This window comes from Microcaecilia unicolor, chromosome 8 (assembly GCF_901765095.1).
Source record: "Microcaecilia unicolor chromosome 8, aMicUni1.1, whole genome shotgun sequence".
Classification (NCBI taxonomy): domain Eukaryota; kingdom Metazoa; phylum Chordata; class Amphibia; order Gymnophiona; family Siphonopidae; genus Microcaecilia; species Microcaecilia unicolor.
Window position 1 is genome coordinate 131,800,741 of NC_044038.1, and position 20,054 is coordinate 131,820,794.

The following is a 20,054-nucleotide window of genomic DNA, read 5'->3' on the forward strand; positions in this document are numbered from 1 at the left end:
CGGATAGGGAGCCAGTGAAGGGTCTTGAGGAGAGGGGTAGTATGAGTAAAGCGACCCTAGCGGAAGACGAGATGGGCAGCAGAGTTTTGAACCGACTGGAGGGGGGAGAGGTGACTAAGTGGGAGGCCAGCAAGAAGCAGATTGCAGTAGTTTAAACGAGAGGTGACTTGGGGCCCTGTTTACTAAGCTGCACTAGCGTTTTTAGCTCACGCTAAAATTAGTGCACACTAAATGCTAGAGATGACCATATATTCCTATGGGTGTCTAGCATTAGCGCATGCTAAAAACACCAGCACGCCTCTAGTGGCCTAGTGGTTAGGGTGGTGGACTTTGGTCTTGAGGAACTGAGTTCAATTCCCACTTTAGGCACAGGCAGCTCCTTGTGACTCTGGGCAAGTCACTTAACCCTCCATTGCCCCATGTAAGCCACATTGATCCTGCCATGAGTGGGAAAGCACAGGGTACAAATATAACAAAAAAAAAAAATATATATATATATATAGGGTCCTTGGAGAGGCCCTAAGCTATATAAACTTGGAGGCTCCTTGTTAAAAAGTTACACCAGAAGGTTTCCAAAAGGTATGTACCAAAACAGGACCTTGAGTTGCCACAAAAAAAAATTTTCTTCATTGTAAACCTGAAAACAGAAATTTTGGGCTTAAAAAATTAATTACATATAAAGCCATTTTAAAGCTACACATAAAAATATGCTACACAAGATTTTTAAAAAACCTACAGTACACATAAAAAGCCACATAAAATTCTAAAAGCCAAACGAAAAAAAAATCAGAAATTTTGTGAGGCGCTGAGGATTGTGAGGCTGTACATTGTAGCTTGTTTAGCTTTTGCCTAAATCTGGCACTGCCCTCTTCCCCCACTGTCCCTCCTCTTCTCACCGCTTGAGCCCTGGAAATAAAAAGAGCACTTGTTAGGAATTCTGTCCAATGGGCACAAATCCATGTTGCCCATCCCAAATGTGTGTCACCACAGTGTGATACTTACCAGGATGGATGGCCACAGACGTGGCATGCTTGCTATATTTGTTGGACTTGCAGACATGATGTGTAGTTTTTTAAGGACTGCTGCATACTTGGAAAAGGAGGGATGGACAGTGGGAGGAATGGTGGGTTGAAGTTCGAAGGGAGGGGTTGGTGCGAGGGAGATGGGTTATTCTGTGTGTTTTGTTTGTTTCTTGTTATATTGCAAGAAGCAATATATATAGCCATATATATTGCTTCTTGCTGTCATGCAGTTTACAAATGATACAAGTTTCAGTAGTACCCTCCTCCTAGCCTCAAAACACAGAACAAACACATTTGGCCCCCTCCCCAACATCATATACCCTTTAAAGATGATCCCTTGTCATGGGGAAGGGGAAGAGTGAGGGCAAAGAGTGGGGGGTTGTGAACTCTGTGGCCATCTCTATCGAAATAATAGTTACAAAAACAACATAAAAGTTACTAGGTTAAAAATGCAAATATAATGTAAATGTAAATATGTAAAATATATAAAACTGCATACACTGTCCCCCCCTGTGAATAATTCCCACCCTATCCTTCAACATTTGTATTGTTAGAAAACATTGTTTATGTCAGATTATTATGTTTATATTTTCAAAACAGAATAAAAAGTTGAAAATGAATTCAGTCTCAGCACCAATGGTTTCAGCATTTGGGATGCACTGCCACCGCTATTCCAGCGATCAGCGCCTTTAGCGCTGGTGTTAGGTTGTGAGCGTCATGGCCAGAGACAATAAATAATAATTGTAAGTGACCCCAACTCCTTGCCTGGCTAGACTTCCTAATGACCATTGTCCCTATACTCTCCTCTCATAGGAGACAGGAGGGATTTGTACCTACTTTCTCCTGCCTGACCTGGCCACGGGTCCTCCAGGCTGGGTCAGGTTGTCCCGCTGGACCACAAGCTCCCCACCTATAACTATTATGAATGTAGAGGTTCTAAATTCTATGGTGTATTGGGATATTTCATGATGGCCCCAGTCAAGGAGGACTGGCAAACAGAGCCAGTCCAGGTTTTACTCCCATTGCAAAAAGCAGAACTAGCTTAACCTCTGCAGCCATATTGTAACCCTGTTCTTGAGGGGGCCCTGTCTATCTTTTATACCTCCCAAAATTATTTTATTTTTTCTTGGTAACAATCCATTAAAACATGGAAAACATATTATTAATACAGTATACTATTGGTATATTTAGCAATAACAAAACAAAACAAAAAAGAACCTCAAGAAAACAAGCGCAGTATAGTTTAAAACTATATAGGCAACAGCTCTGAGGTGAAGTACTCTTCAATCAGCTCCCGTTGCACCACATTTCCCTTGGTGACATCTGATCCCATAGCTGGAAGCCAGATGTCCAACTCTGGTGGCACATTTACAGTGTCACAACGTCCACCACCTTGTCAGGGGAATACTGCAAGGATCCTCCAGAGAGATGCAAGCAGTGGAACCAGCTCTTCAGTACCCCAAAAGTACACTCGATGGTACCTCTGATTGAGATGTAAGTGTTGTTGTACTGCTTCTCTGCTTCCGTGCGGGGTGCTGGGAGTGGGGTCATCAACCACAGCTTGCATCCGTATTCACCATCCCCTATAAGAACACAACTGTCAATTAGTGATGTATAACGTATCAGTCACCAAGTTCTTCAAGTTCTACTCCCCCTCCTCTCCCAACTTTCCAATGGTACTTTTCAGTAGGATAGATGTACACTTGTACATTCCCTCCCTCCCACATTTCTGCTGGACACCCACCTACAACCCCCCCCCCCATCCTCCAAATGTCTGCCCTACCTCCTCCCCCAAATCTTTGAACCCCTTGCCCCCCCCCCTCCATGTGCTATGGTATCTGACAATAACACTCACCCAGTAGCCATCCATGACTGAATTTTCTGCGGGCAAAGTTTGCAAGGATGTATATGAGTCATTACAACTCTCAAGGGAACTTGGACACAACATCTGGGATCCTCAGCATAGCACCACAGATCACCTGGATGTTCAAGGAGTACCCAAGCTTACAGTTGCAGTATGCTATTTTGTTGTCTGATGGGGGGGGGGGGGGGGGATTGTGAATACCACATGGGTGCAGTCAATGGCACCCAAAACATTAGGCACAACAGCAATTTGAAAAAAGTACTGTTTTAACTCCTGCAGTTGGCCTTCCTCCTCCAGGAACTGGATATACTACCTGGCAGTTTTTTTCAGGGCTCACAGTACCTGGGTCAAATGTCTACAGACCAGTGTTTTTTTTGTGTGCTGGTACACGCCGGTACAACGTACCGACACCTTTTTTTCTGAGGGCCGGCAGCTCCCCTACATTCCATTCTGCGCCCTGCAAAATATTCCATTTACCGGTTGCAGTGGCGAACCGGCGGGCGGTAAGTGGTGGCGGTAAGGGCTCCTGTGCTAACCTGGCGGTATCTGGGCAGTGTTAACACAGGAGCCCTTGAAAATAGAAAATATTTTTGTAGTGCCGGAAATGGCGTGTGCTGGTAGTCCGGTGGTAGTTCTGTATTGGCGTGTGGCAAGCCCATTGTCACACGCCAGTGGCGTAGCAAGGCAGGGGCGGTGGGTGCGGTCCACCCGGGGTGCACGCCGCTAGGGGGGGTGTCGGCTCCGCTGGTTCCTGTTCCAGGGCAGAGGGAGCAGGGAACCAGCGCAACCGACAGCCGCACGGCTGCTCCCACCTCCCAAGAGGTAAGAATGCACTCCGGGGGGTGTTGTGCTGCACCCGGGGGAGATGACGCCGCTGCAACCGGGGGGGGGGGGGGGGGGTGTGCTGCACAATGGCGAACCGCCCTGGGTGGCAGCCGCCCTTGCTACGCTACTGTCACACACCAACCCTTTAGTAAAAGGAGCACTAGGTGCATACTAAGATGCCTGCTAAACTGGCTAAAACCAATGTTTACTTTGATCATCTCCTCCCTCCTTGGCTGGTGCTGGACTCGTCTGCTTGGGCGGGGCATCCCCTGCTCCAGACTAGTTGGTATCATCAGTCAAGGAGGTTTGGTGATAACCTGGTTATATTAGTACTATAGTCGAGAGGGACGGGTAGGCGTGGCTTTCTCTGCTCCAGACTAGTCGGTATCAGTCAAGGAGGTTTGTTTGGTGATAACCTGGTTATATTAGTACTATAGTCGGGAGAGACGGGTAGGCGTGGCTTTCTCTGGGTGGAGGCGGGGATTTCTCTGGGTGTGGGCGGGACTCTCCCTGCTCCAGAGATTGTGGTTGTCGGTGTCAGAGCTGCTGCAGCCGGGCAGGAGGGCTGTACGGTTGGTGCTGGAGCGAGTGGTGATCTCAGCTCGGGGGCGGCCGGTCAGCCTCCCACCACGGCCAGCACACAGCGGCTCCCTGGTCCCAGGTCCCCCGAGGAATGGCTCTACTCCTCTGAGCCTCGGCTTTCTCCCGAAAGTTTGACAGCACCGAGCACCATGATAGTGACACGTGAGTGCTGCCGTTTGCTTTTAGTTTAGGTTGTTTTGCTGATTTTAGATGGCAAGACAGGGTTTCTGTGCATCGGAAATGATCGTCCCAGGACAGGCCCCCCTCCCCCTCTTGCAGTGTCCTGCTTCTGCCCTACCCGGGGCACACATCCTTGCTTGGCTTCCCTGGGCGGCAGAGCATTTTTGGAGATGCCAGAAACGTTCAGAAGATGGAAAAATCCAGCACAACGCTGCGGGCTTGGGAAGGGATGTGCTGAGTGTCTGGGGGAGAGGAAGGACTGAGGTGCTGTGGATGAGGGGTGCCTGAATACCAATCGGAGAAATGTGCATCTCACTTCCACTTTAGTGTCTCTGCATAACCTTCATTGATCTTGGCCATTTTCTGTTAGCTGTAGATTTTATGGACATTGCTAGTACTGATCTGTAAAATATTGTGACGTGGTTTTTCTTTTGGGATGGTGTCTTTCAACTGGATTTATTCTGCGCCTAGGTCTCATATGTTGGAAAGTATAGGAGAAAAGCTCAGGACACCAAAACTTCCTAGAGGGCCTCGGGTTAATTTAAGATTCCCCATTCCCTCCCGGCTACTCAGTTTTCCCTCAGCTCAGCTAAGAAAAATGTGCTTTGGTTAAAAGTAGAATCGGCCCTCCTACATGTTTTCCCCCTAGTTATCTGGTTTGTGGGTTTTTTGGAATTAAATGTAACATGCTTATAGCTTGACAAAAATTTCTGTGTTGATTTAGGGATCTCTAGAATTTAGACTAATTTACAAAAAGATGGTGGTGGTATTTTATTTTTGTAACTAGGGAAAAGGTGATGTTAAAGGAATGCTAGAAAGTGTCCTCTCATCTTTTTGAAGCAGAATTTAAATCTGTGGTGTGGTGGCATTGCCTCAGAAGTAAGTTTATAATTTTTGTGTGTTTTTTAGTATAGGCATTTATGGTTAATTTTAGGTAGGGTTTTTTTTTTCCCTATGTAAAACATAGAAAGTAGGTGCAGTGGAAGATTGGGGACTACTCATGTGAGCCACAGGTAGGGTGTTCCGAGGGACAGAGTTGTGTTTTAGAAAATACCCAGATACATCTCATTTGCATATTGCACCTTCATTGCAGCAGGTATAAATTCATTCACCTCTGAGGGTCAGTGTAGGGGTTTATTTTATAAAGACACGTAGATATACTCATATCACCCCTCTCCTCAGGTCACTTCACTGGCTTCCGATCAGATACCGCATTCAATTCAAGCTTCTCCTTCTTACCTACAAATGCACTCAGTCTGCTGCCCCTCACTATCTTTCTACCCTCATCTCCCCTTACGTTCCCGCCTGTAACCTCCGTTCACAGGATAAATCCCTCCTCTCAGTACCCTTCTCCACCACCGCCAACTCCAGGCTCCGCTCATTCTGCCTCACCTCACCCTATGCTTGGGACAACCTTCCTAAGCCCTTACGCCAAGCCCCCTCCCTGCCCGTCTTCAAGTCTTTGCTTAAAGCCCACCTCTTCAATGCTGCGTTCGGCACCTAACCCTTACCGTTCAGTGAATCCAGACTGCCCCAATTTGACTGCCCCTATCGGACCGACCGTTCACTTGTCTATTAGATTGTAAGCTCTTTGAGCAGGGACTGTCTCTCTTTGTTAAATTGTACAGCGCTGCGTAACCCTAGTAGCGCTCTAGAAATGTTAAGTAGTAGTATTACTGTGTTAGAGAATGACATGGGGACAAAGTTTGTCCCCGTCCCATCCCCGCAGGGATCTGTCTCTGTCTCCATCCCCATCTCATCCTGTCTCCGTCTCTGCAGGTTCTGGCCCCTTCCCTACCCAATCCTCACAGGCAGAAGCCGTGAACATTTATGGTTTTATATTTAAATCGTTTTATTAAAGTATAAAAAGGAGCAATATGCTGTGCAACTGTTTATAAATCACAAATAGAAAACAAAATAACAATATGTAACTATAATAACCCCACCACTACCACCCTCTACTCTTCCAACACCAACAATTGCTGACTTCTACTACCCCAAGGAATCCTAATCCACCCTGTTAAAATGTCTAGGGCTACAAAATGCAACCCGTTCTGTATGTCGTAGCGGGGGAGAAATATGCCCTATAAAGCACTGTTATGATTTTTTTTTAAATCAGTGGATGAATAAGTCATCAACAATCTCAGGATTCAGTCTAGCTTTCCTGTCTTCCACAGTCCTTTCTGCAATAGAAGATGTCTTCTCAGAAGATGTGCTGGTAGCAGGAATGTACAGGATTCCCCATGCAAATTTTTACCAGTTGTGGCCAGCATGTTTGCTTGTTTTTCCAAAATATCATTGTCTACATCGCTCAAACATAATTAACAGTCCAGTTCATTATGACTTCTACCTCCTAGTACCACCCACTATCCTTTCTTATAATATTTTTGATCTCATACATTACATCAATGATATCTAATTTTCTCATACCTCACACTAACACTATCTGCTTTTGTCTCACCTAGATTGTAAACTGCACTGAACCCTGGAAAGGGGATATTAGTGGTATACAAGAATTGATCTGAATTCAATTGAATTGTGCTTCTCTGAGTTTAAAGAAGTGAGCGCACAGGACACAGCATTTCAGCACCAGCATGTATTTACAGGGCCAACAGAACACAAAAATCTGTTAAACTTGGGGCTGGGGGCTAAGATTTAATGCATTTGGGCTGCAGAAACCCGAGGGAGTGGTACAGTTTAGGAGCTGATGTACTTCTGTGCATGAAAGAGGAGCAGGACTTGGGGGGTGAAGTGGCCAAATGGGTAGAAGAGGTGAAGACAAAAGCAAGAAGGGTGCCTGGACGCTGAGGGAGAGGAATGGCCAGCAGGAAAAAGAAGGAGACCCCCATTTAGAGGACTGTGTACAATTCCAGAGACCTGCCTTCAAAAAGATATAGACATGATGGAGTCATTCCAGAGGGTGGCTACTAAAATGGTCAGTGGTCTTTGTCATAAAGCGTGTGAGGACAGACTTACTAATATGTATATTTTGGAAGAAAGGCAGGAGAGAGGGAAGATATGGTAGAGACATAAGTACATATGAGGCGTAAATGCACAGGAGATGAGTCTCTTTCAATTGAAAGGAAGCTCTGGATGAAGGTGGAAAGGGACAGACTTGGAAATAACCTGGGGAAATACTTCTTCACAGAAAGGGTTGTGAATTCATGGAACAGCCTCCGGGTGGAGATGAAAACAGTATCTGAATTCTCAAGAGAGCTTGGGGAAGTACATAGGGTATCTAAGGGAGAGGAAAGGATGGTAGATGGGCTGACTGGATAGGCCATATGGTCTTTATTCACTGTTATTTTCTCTGTTTCTATTTGCAAAGAATGAACACACTTCTGGATAGTGTGTGCATATGTGAACGGTTGCACACACATGTGCCAATCATCAGGGACAATAGTGTGTCCTCTGCAGAGTCTGCAGTCTTGACATAGCTCCTGTCATAAACACCATGGGAACCAACTTTTCAAAATTATTGGGGGTGCTAAGCCCAGTGGAAATAACCCCTCCCTGGACATATACAAGGAATTTTCTCAATATTGGGGGTGCTTAAGCACCCACAGGGCCGGCTCCTATGAGCACATGTTATGCTAACATGAATTCAGATATTTGAATTCCAGTGCTGTTAAATGTGTATATTTTTGATACTGTTTCATGGTAGTTCTATTGTTAGGTTTCAATTTACAGTTTCCAAGTTTACCTTATTTAGTGCATTTATGTTTATTCTTGGTTAAACTGTACCTGCTGTACACTGCCTTGGGTGAATCTCTCCATAAAGGCAGTTAATAAATCCTAGTACATAAATAAATAAACCAAACATCCCATCCCAGGAAATGACAATACAAAACAAGTCTTCCATTTGCCCATCCTCCGCCATTTACTGATGGTGCGTTCTAATGCTGTTATCATGCAGAATGTGCTTCAAGGCTTAATATGTGAAAAGGTGATAGATAATGTGCAGTAACAGTGTCAGTAAATGATATACACTTTGGCTCCTCATTAAGCCAGTCAGTATCTGATTTTCAACCTTAGATCCAGATTTGTAGGACAGGGCTGATCCAGTGCTGGGTTTACCTCAGTGCATGCTGGGACTTGTAACCTTGCTTTTCTTAGGTAGGGTTACCATATGGCTCCAGAAAAAGGAGGACGGATTGAGCCAGCCGGGTTTTACTTCCATTGCTTAAAGCAATGGAAGTAAAACCCGGCTGGCTCAATTACTTCCATTGAAAGCAATGGAAGTAAAACCCAGCTGGCTCAATCCATCCTCCTTTTTCTGGAGCCATATGGTAACCCATATTCTTAGGGAATGCAGTGAGGAAATCAGAACTACGGGACTAAGATCCAGCATGCACTGGGGTATACCCAGAACTGGATCAACTCTGTCCTGCAAATTTGAATCTAGTTGACAACCTTACCTTTAAGAGTAACATCAGGAAATACTTTTTTCACGGAGAGGGTGGTGGGTGCCTGGAATGCCATCCTGGAGAAGGTGGTGGAGGCAAAAGCAGATGAAAATCAAAAACGTGTGGGATAAACAGAGCTTCCCTATGCAGCAAGAGGATGGAATCAAAGCAAAACTTAACATGACCTTCATGCATTAAACAAGGCTAGAGTGTAAAGCGTCATGGATTTGATATACTGCTGTTCTGTGGTACAACCAAAGTGGTTTACGTTTATTATATGCAGGTAGATTCTGTCTGTAGCGTGCTCACAATCTAAACCTGGGACAATGGAGGGTAAAGGGACTTGCCCAGAGTCACAAGGAGTTGCAGTGGCTTTCTTTGGTTCTTTTGAAAAGATACAGACAGCGTAGAAGCAGTATTAGAACAGTTTTCAAATGAAATTGCCGAAGAAATTAATAACTGGGTAAATTCCCTGGGCTGAAAATTTCCCTTCACTATATAGGTACATTTGTACTTCTGAACTCCAACCCAGATTTGTCCCCACAAGAGACTTAAACATGCATGCACTGTAGTAGAGAATGACACTGTTGTCCCCGTCCTGTCCCCGCAAGCCCCGTCTCTATCCCCACAGGTTCTGTCCCCCATCCCCGTGGGCTCTGTTCTCATCTGCAGAAGCCTCGAACACTTATGATTTTATATTTAAATCTTTCTATTAAAGTATAAAAAGGAACAATATGCTGTGTAACTGTTGTGTTTAAATTACAAATAGAAAAAATATTGTCGCCTGCATCAATCAAACATAAATAACAGTCCAGTTGATTAATAGGCTTCAAAGTAGAAAGTGACATGGGGACAAAGTTTGTCCCCATCCTCATGGGCTCTGTCTCCATCCTGTCCCCGTGTCATTCTCTACACTGTAGCTCTCTTTTCTACTGCTGTTTTGCAACTCAGTAGCCTAGTGGTTAGTGCAGTGGACTTTGATCCTGGGGAACTGGGTTCAAATCCCATTGCAGCTCCTTGTGACTCTGGGCAAGTCACTTAACCCTCCATTGCCCCAGGTACAAAATAAGTACCTGTATATATGTAAACCGCTTTGAATGTAGTTGCAAAATACCACAGAAAGGCAGTATATCAAGTCCCATTTCCTATTCTAATGCACTGCACTGTCTGCTCCAGGACCAGGTGCAGAGAGCCAGCGGTGTGCTTCCTTGCACCAGTAAGAGTGGATGTGCCTCTTTGAACTTTGCCTGAAAACTCTCTAGGACGGGATAGGGCACTGCTAGAGATCTTTTGGAAAGTGTGTAAAGTATAGAGTTTAACGATCAAATAGTGAAGCATGGCTTTCCGTATTGGCCTGTGCTGTAGTTTTATTTTGAGAGTCTTAGAGGCACCTCATCCTTTGGTCAGATTAAAATTCTCTATGGGGGTGGATAATCCTGTAATAGAGCACCAGAGATAGAAGAAAATTATTCTCCCTTTCTGGGGAAGGTATCATAAGATCTTCTGTGGTGTTATGTAGCTGTGTAACCAGTTAGCAGGGGCTGGAAGCTTTAACTTTTAACTTGCTTCAGGCATTTCATGTGGAAGGAAGTGAGAGAAAAATCTAAACAAATGGATGGTCAGACAGGAAAGATCTCTTGGCAAGCATTCCTCAGTAAAACAGAGATAATGGCTTTAAATTCCATAGCTAGTTTTTGTTTAACGATGCAGAGCACTATTCTTTTAATCTTTTTATTAGAAATTTAAAGTATATTACAAGCAAAGAAACTTGGTGCAGCAAACAGGTTAACAATCTCTAGTAAAAACTTACCAAAGAAAAGAAGCAACTAAATATAGAAAGAGTGTTCTATCCTCTTATAGTCCCCAAAACAGTGCTTTGTTTTTAAATGCAGTCTTTTCTTTGGGTGCATTGCATGTTTGATGCTTTGCTGGTAACTGAAATGTTTCTAAAACCACTGGACTGTGTCTATATTCAGTTAGAAACAGCCCTGGTTTACTGACTTACACCATTAATTTACCATAGGAATAAAGCTTCCATGAATCCTAGACAATAAACTGTCCCCAGATAGATTTCATTTGTTCTTAAACAGCAATTGCACAATTTACTTTTCCAGGAAATGCTTTGACTCCAGCTATTGCTTAACATTAACTGTCACACTGGCGTGGTTTCAGAATTTGGGGGGCTCAGTTTATTACGAGTTTGGAGGCTCCCGTGTATGTAGCACTATTTAGACATTAAGGGATAGATTCCATATATGGTGCCTGAAAATTCCGCAAGGAAAAAAAATACGCCTGGGTGTATTCAGTAAAGTACACCTAAATTTTATAGAATAGGCTTACATTTCCACACAGTATGTAGAATAACACCGAGCGCCTCTCTATGTGACCAAATTTAGTCATGGCCATTTACGCCATGTTTTACTTGGTGTAAATCCTGACACCTAAATTAGGCACAGAGCACATGCATTCTACAACTAGTTGCATAGATTTTAGAAATGTCCTGTGCCATGCATGGCCCCGCCCCCTTTTCAACTATGCAACCTGTGGGCAGATGATCGAAAGCCCCGCACTGTTACAAACAGCGTGGGCTTTACTGTCCTATGATCAGAGATAATAGCATTCAAATTTAAGCACAACCTTCAGGCACAATTCTCCCACATTTGTTTGACAGGTCTAGGCTGTCAGAAGCCCAAACCTGTCAAACACAGGGGCTGGAAGCCCATGGGACCACCAGACCCCAAGTACGCTCACCCCGAACCAAGCCACACATGGGCTGGAGGTCCAGCAGACTTCCAGTCCCCCCGACCCCCCTCCCCCGATACTTCGGGGGGGCTGGAGATCCGGTGGGTCTCCAGCCCCCTAACCTCTCCTAGCATCCCTTCACTTGCAGCCCTGGTGGCCTGGGCCATGAATCAATCCCCCTACCCCGACCTGGTGGTCTAGCGACCCTTCCCCACCCCCCCTACATTTGTTTGAGGAGGGAGGTGGCCTCCCTCCTCTTCCATCAGTGCTGCCTCGAAAATGGTGGCTACCAGCCCTGCTCAGTGCATCCTGGGATTTGCTGGGTGGGGCTTCACACCGTATAAGGTGTCAAGCCCCATATATATATCTCGCACTGTTCGCCGATCATTGGGGAGGAATAGGTTTAGCACGCATTTGCATGCTAGTTGCATTCAGAGCCTACGAGCACGTTGTTTCACTCTAGTGCCTGCGTTTGCTTCTGATCATCAGCCCATTAGAATTTAGATGCACCATATTACAGAATACGCTTAGCGAGTTGTGAGCATAAATCTTAATGCCAGTTAGTGCTGATAATTGCTTGTTAACATCCAATTAACAGCACTGATTAGCTACTTAACTAATTAACTTAAGCACATTGTTACAGAATACGCTTTGATTTCTGTATGAAAATTAAGGCCCTATATATAGAATCCCGGGGTAAGGGCTAGATTATATATATATGGTGCCAAAAAAGTCAGTATAAAAAAAACAGCACCGCGAGCCTTTAAAAATGGAACACAGTTCTTTAATGAATGAGCCTTGACAAAAAGACCCGACATGGGCCGTGTTTCGGTGACTAGCACCTGCGTCAGGGGTCTACATAGAATAAAAAACACAGAAATAATATATTTTTAAATTTTTTTTAACATATAATGAATAAAACCAAAGATTAATATTTAGACTCATCAAGCATACATATATAAGCCTATATAAACACCTAAAGCATTTAATATTTTAACATTGCATTTAATATTTTAACATTCTCGAATATTATTATATAGTAATTTGAAAATAAATGGATAATTAATCAAAACAAAAATGGTAACTCACCACAGTGATGACGTGGAAAACTTGGGGAATAACTCGAATATATGACCTTTTTATAAAATATATTATAAATAATTAAAATAAGCGTTTTAAACATATAATATTAATATATGAAAAAAAAATTTGTCCAAAAGTAAGGAATAATATATTGTAGAGGAATATATTCGAGTTATTCCCCAAGTTTTCCACGTCATCACTGTGGTGAGTTACCATTTTTGTTTTGATTAATTATCCATTTATTTTCAAATTACTAAACAGGCACTGTGAGTCTTTAAGTTGAATAAATTCTGTGTATGACAATTTTGGCTCCCTTGAGTTTTTGGAGGAATCATTTTTCTGCATTACTCCTTTGACTGTTTCCTTCCTACATTCGTTCGTAGTGTTTTTGTTCCTCCAGTTCGGTGGCTGACCCCTCCGTAATGGGTGTGTCAGATACCGCAGGCCTGACACCTTTCAAGTTTGCTTCCTCTCTCTCTGCCTGTCAGATAGAAAAACTGGGGCGGAAGGTGATGTTTATCAAGAGATGGGGTATTGCATTTCGGTTCTTGAGAATTCTTTGAAATTTTACTTGGAGGAAAACTTCAATAGACACCTCTCAATATGGATTGTTGAATATTGAAATTATTCATTCAGAGGTAGAAACGCTAGCAATCCTTAGATACATTTATTAAAAAAAAAAAGTTCTACCCTGCTTATCCTAAGTGGCTCACAATTAAAACACACACAATAATTAAAAGCATTCATACTTGGTAAACAACATCTTTCTTTCCAATATAACAAACAGCATTATATATTAGAAAAAGTTTGTCTTTAGTGCCTTGTTAAACTGCAACATCTTTCTCTAATTAATGGAGGTAGACATTTCCAGGTCAATGTTCACTACATTGCTAATAGACTGCAGGGACATGTGTAGCCACTCAGTCACGCTGAGTTACTACTGGTGTAGTTTTTAGTTACAAGTACTTAGCTAAATTTTATTTCACATGGTATGTTGCATCACTCCATTCTCTACCCTTTTGGATATACATTTCTGTAAGGTACACTAGTAGCTAAAATTTGTTCATCTACTGACACCAGAATGCATTTGTTCTTTCCAACCCAACGAAAGATGTTTCTTGACAATAAGAACTAGTTAGAAAACAAGTAGCCCTTTCCAGATTAGAATTAATAACAAAGTGATAGGCAAATATTAACATTCCCTGTGTGTATGTGTATCCGTGGGGTCAAGAATGTGTGTGTGTCCGTCTGGGGGCAAAACAGCTCTCTGAAACTTTAACAGAATGGCATGAAACTTGGCATGTGAGAAAAGGGGGAGAAGATGATACATCACGTTTGAAAGTGGCCATATTGGATTAGATGTTCCAGAGAGAGAAGCCTCTCAAAAACGGCCCAAACATAGTGAAATGTAGCAGTCATAGAGCAGGGCAAGTAGTTGATGGAATTCCCTGTTCTTCCAAAATCCCACAATTGCCCCATCACCCTGCAAACTGCCCTAACTCCCCCCCCCCCCCAAATATCCCCACCAACCTTCTACCCCTGCAAGCTGTCTCACTCCATAAAACTACTTCCCTGACATCATCATCTTGCAAATAACTCCGCTTTCTCAAAACTAGCCCCCCCAACTACCCTCGATGCCCCAAAATGTCCCACCCCCTATAATTTGCTGCCTCTCAAGGGCTTTCATCCCCCAATAATCCCTCCACAAACACAACACATGCCCAGCACACACACACAACACAAAACAGGGATGCTTGTTTAGCAGGTTCTTGATATACCACCTTTTGTGTGATGCAAATTGAAAGAGTTTACAATTATAAAAAAACTAGTAAAAAAGGCCCTTTTCCGACACAAATGAAATGGGCGCTAGCAAGATTTTCCTCGGAGTGTGTATGTTTGAGAGAGTGTGTGTGAGAGAGAGAGTGAGTGTGTGTGTGGGTGTGACAGAGAGAGGGTGAGACTTGGTGCGAGTGTGTCTGTGAGAGAGAGAGAGAGTGTGTGTGAGAATGAGAGTGTGTGCCATGGGCCCCCCTCCCTCCCTCTGAGTTCCAGGGTCGTCCCCCCCTCCCTCCCTCCATCCCAGGGTCGTCGTCCCCCTCCATCCGAGTTCCAGGGTTGTCCCCCCTCCCTCTGAGTTCCAGGGCCGTCCCCTCCCTCCCTCCGAGTTCAAGGGTCGTCCGCCCCCTCCCTCTGAGTTCCAGGGTCTTCCACCCCCTCCCTCCGAGTTTCAGGGTCTTCCGCCCCTCCCTCCGAGTTTCAGGGTCCCCCTCCCAGTTCCAGGGTCGTGGTCCCTCCCTCCCTTCCATTTCCAGCACCCCTCGCTACGAGTTTTAGAAGCCATCTTGACTTACCTCGTCGGGGTTACGGCGGCCGTCAGCAGCGGTAAAAGGCGTGAAGGCTTGGCCCTTCTCTCTCAGCTCTGGTCCCACCCTTGCAGAAACAGGAAATGAGGGCGGGACCAGAGCTGAGAGAGAGAGAAGGGCCGAGCCTGCACGCCTTTTACCGCTGCTGCTGGCCACCGTAAACCCGACTTGGTAAGTGAAGATGTCTTTTAAAATTCGAAGGGAGGGGGCCTGGAACTGGAAGGGAGGAAGGGAGGGACGACAACACCCTCATGCGTGTGACATCGCGTTCCTGAATTCTGCAGCGTTCCCTTCCCTCTCACTGTTCCGCCCTCGATGTCATCACGTTTTGACGAGAGGGCGGGACAGTGAGACAGATGCTTACAGGCAGCACGAACTCTACAAACCCTTCAGTGCCACGGAGTCAGCTTCAGAACGTTGGAGTTGGAAATTATTATATAGGATATATATATACACACACAAACATATGCAGACCCCACAGATACACACAAAGGAAATGTTAATATTTTCCTATCACTTAATTTCATTTTCTCAGTTTTTTTTATCGGGGAAGCAGTTCCAACAGTTGCAGTATACAAATACTGATAATTGCACCTTTCAAATTGCCTTCCTTTCATCTCTCTTGCTCACAGACATTCACAAACATGTACACTCACACCCCCAACCCCCAACCCCCTCCCCCCCACACACAAACACACACACACACAGAGGTTGGAAAGAATTCATTGAGCCATGCTCTGCATACTTTCCCCACTCGGTTTGTAAATTTTCTTGGCAGACAATTAAATCTAACACTTTGTTTTAAACCAGGTCTCTGAGACTCAACAAAGTGACTTTCCCAAGGTCACAGAGTGAGTCCTGATCTCATGGCCCAGGACATCACCTGAACTATTGCTTACTGCTCTGACTGCTTGGTTAGCGCATTCGGTTTAACACATTGATTCCAAGAGCGGTCAGCAAAATTAGTTTGAATTGAAGTGACCAGCTAGAGCAGTATCTCATCTCTGTATGACTACGTGTGGCTTTTTTTAAATTAAATTTGAAAATGCTTCTTGTTCTATTAGCAGATACTTGGTGTCAGGATTCGCTCTGTAGAGTAGGCTGAATGAAAGGAAATCCTGCTTTTCTGATGGTTTTCCTTCTTTCTGCAGTGGGTGCTAATGTTTCAGAAGGAAATGCATGGATCTTTACCAGGGAGAATGATCTTTTCCTTCAAAGTGGGCTTCAAAGTGAACTGAGATGCATAAATGCAAAGGATGTCTCGTTTCCAGTTTGAGTCCTTGGATGGGAATCTGGTTTGAGAAAGCTTGCTGTTCTGTTGAAAAGGTTGCATTCAGGGCAGCCCGGGATTCCTTTGTAAAGTAGTTCAGCCCTCACATCTGATTAACAGTACAAGCGCATCCTGCTGGAGGAGGGAGTTTTTTGTCAGTTGGCCTTCTTGAGTGTTTGTGCTGGGCCTCATTCACTGTCACATTCATGGGAATGAACCTGAACGGAGCTGGAGGGGGCCAGGCTACGATTCCTTGAAGTGTTTCTTGTCAGTTAATATACTAGTAGGTGGAAATAAAAGGGTTTTAGACAAGACAAGTTCCTGGAGGAAAGGTCAAGAAACCATTATGAACCAAGTAGATTTGGTAAAATAACTACTTATCCCTGGGTGTAGGAAACTGGAAAGGGTTGATTCTGTGGGATGCTGCTGCTGGACTCCTGTGACCTGGATTGGGCACTGATGGACCTTGGTCTGACTAGAAGAGTGGAAGAAACTGTGTAATTATCACCAGTTTTAGATTTTTCTTCTGAGATGCATTTTATAAAATCAAGCTAGGCTTTATAGAGCAGCTTGTGTCTCTTTGGGGACTGAAGTTTGGCAGAACCATGTTCAAATTGAAAACAGGATTTCACAAGACTGATACAGGCTGACCTATTTATTGTATAAGCACAAAATAAGCCATGCCAAGTCCAGGGCCAGAACAAGGGCATTGGGCTCGCTAGGTAAAGCCTTATGCCTCACCCCCACACTTAAATTTCAGACTCCTAATCTACCCCTCCCTATCCAATATATTGTGCCTTTAAATATATTTGGGACATCCCTCAGGGACATGGATCTGTTTTTCAGGCCACCTGGTCCCCTTTCTGTGACACGTTGCCCTCACAGGCACAACAAAATCGCTTTACTGAACTTATGAGGTTCTAGTACTTTGTGTATCTTTCTCTCATAATGCTAACTTTGGTACAGGAATGGGTTCATGGGGTTGGGAGCAAGGGCGTAGCCAGACAACAGATTTTGGGTGGGCCTGGGCAAGAAGTGGGTGGGCACCAAGTGTTCTCCCTCCCCCACTACCACGAAAAAAATATCTCAGCTGGTGGGAAAACTCTTCTTTCCACCTTGGCCATCTGCAGCAGGCATACGCTGAAAACTGAGCATGTCCAGGTTCCAGTATCATGGAGAGTAGCGTTTTCATTACCATCAGGGGGAAGTCTTCAGCTGGTGGAGCTTGGGATCTCCACCAGCTACTGCTGAACATGTGCTACTGATGGGAGGGCCTGAGCTCTAAATTGGTGGGCCCCGGCCCACCCAGGCCCACCTGTGGCTACGCCACTGGTTGGGAGGGGGGTGACAGGGAAGTTGCTTGAGGGTGAAACGGGGGCAAAATGATTGCAGTGTTTTTCCATGGTTTATACAGAACGCTTGGAAACTGGTTTGATTGTTTCTGTGTGCTTTGTGAAGTTAATAAAGATGCACATGCTCGTGTGCATCAAACACACAAATGAGGGCAGTTTCCAGAAGTCATTTACCCAGGTAAATGGGCAGCTTGAAAGTCCTCCATCCTTCATGTAGGTGAAAGTGTTGTGTTGATGGTTCATTAAGTTTGTGGCTATCTGGATCTGTTGTTTTACTTTGACTGCAGCTGCTCTTTGCTGATCCCCAGAAAATGGTGCCCTCGGTGACCACTTAGTCTTGTCTAATGGTTGGACAGGCCCTAGTTGTCAGACCAGCACTCTGGGTCACAAGTACAGATGTATCCCAAAAGGTAGATCTATTTCTCGTGGCTCAGTTCCAGGGATGAGCAATGCCTTGCTCAAGTCTTCCTGGCTGATGTTGCTCCAGGAATTTGTTCAAACCTCTTCTGAATACTCCCTATATTAGTCACTTTGACCATAACCTCTGGTAACGTAGTAAGTGACGGCAGGTAAAGACCTGAACGGTCCATCCAGTCTGACCAACTGTCGCACTCTTCATAATTCGTGATTAAATCAACAATGAATGTGATGTAAAATACTTGATCATTGTTTCTTTTTGGCATTTCTGGGATATAGACTTTAGAAGTCCGCCTGGCCCTGTCCTTATGTTCCAACTACTGCAGTTGTTTTCGAAGCCCACTCTATCCTATCTGTCTTGTCTTTGTGGGACACAGACTGTAAATGTCTGACTAGCACTGTATTCAAGGCACTAAAGTTACTGTTGAAGCCCTTTCCAGCCCATCCTAAACCAGATTGCCATAGATGGCACTCGACACATCCACACATTTGCAGCCATTTAAGTTTAGGCTTTTTTATTACCATCCATAAAGGTGGGATTTGAACCTACAATCTTCTGCTCTTCGTGTACGTTCATAAGCATCTGCTCTAACCAGTAGGCTATGGGCTTCAGGTTCCCCCACTGTTAACCTGACCCCCACACATAGTCCACAGTTTAATTGTATGCTGTGAAAAAATTCCATGTTAATTTTTTTTTCAATCTACTTGTGGTTCGTTTCATGGAGTGTTCTCTTATTTTAGTGTGTGAAAGGTTAGACGACTATTTCCTGTTTAATCATTCCACACCACTCATGACTTATAAACATCTGCCATATCCCCGGCTGTCTCTTCTCAGCTGAAGAGGCCTAAACAATTTAGCTTTTCTTCATTTGTATTGTCCTTCTCTGAACTTTTGATTAGATCCTTTTGAGGTGGGGGTAGCCAGAATTGAACACACTATTCAAAATGTGATCACACCAGGGACCTATACAAACAGATAAGTGTTCTCCGTCTATTTTCACATAATCCATAATGTTCTATTTGCTTCTTTGGCAGCTGCCACACAATGGGCTGAAAATTTCAACACCTTGTCCACAATGACTCCAACATCTTTTTCTGACTCCTGACTCAGGGGTCCTTTTATTAAGCTGCGGTAAGTACTAACACGCGCTTACCGCAGCTTAAATTAGCGTACTGTGGAATGCACTCAGGCGTCCTGTGTTAAGTGCTAAATTGGCGCTAACCACGCTCTAAAAAAATATTTTTATTTTTGGGCAGCGGGGGCAGGTCTGGCACAGTTAGATTTACTGCACACTAAGGGGTCCTTTTACTAAGCTGGTGTAAAAGGGGACCTGCGCTAGCTTCAGCATGGGTTTTTGTCACACACGGAGGCCCTTTTTTTACCAGAGTGGTGCTGGAAGACCGCTGGTCCCGCCCCCAGGTTCACGGAGGGCTGGAGATCCGGTGGGTCTCTAGCCCCCCCCTAGTTCCCCAGCGAAGGGTCCCTGGTGGTTCAGTCCCCCCTAACCCCTACCTTGTGGGTTGGAGGATGGAGGGTAGCATGCCTCCCTCCTCTTCCTGCGACGCCGCAAAATGGCAGCGCCCAGCCCTGCCCAGTGTATCCTGGGATGCGCTGGGCGGGGCTATACACCATATCCCATACACCATATAAGGTCTCTCTTATATGGTGTATAGCCCCGCCCAGCAGGAAGAGGAGGAAGGCAGGCTACCCTCGCTCCTCTAACCCACAAGGTAGGGGGGGGTAGGGGGAACTGGACCACCAGGGACCCTTCGCTGGGGGACTAGGGAGAGGCTGGAGACCCACTGGATCTCCAGACCTCCCTGAACGTGGGAGGGAGGGGGGACCGGAGGTCCGCTGGACCTCCAGCTCCCGTTGCTCGGGGCAGGGGTAGTTGGGGCCTGGTGGTCCTATGGACCTCCAGCCCCTGTGTTTGACAGGTTTGGGCTT

At 44.9% G+C, this 20,054-nt stretch overlaps 1 protein-coding gene across 1 annotated transcript in view; it reads left to right on the forward strand.

The window, feature by feature from the left end:
• The first annotated feature begins 4,253 nt into the window (after window positions 1–4,253).
• Window positions 4,254–20,054, forward strand: part of LOC115475654 (rho GTPase-activating protein 7-like) — an 88,141-nt gene continuing 72,340 nt past the window's right edge. The window contains exon 1 of the mRNA XM_030211558.1: window positions 4,254–4,455. Within this exon, the coding sequence (XP_030067418.1) occupies window positions 4,443–4,455 (13 nt within the window). The 5' untranslated portion in view covers window positions 4,254–4,442. The remainder of the gene's footprint in view (window positions 4,456–20,054) is intronic.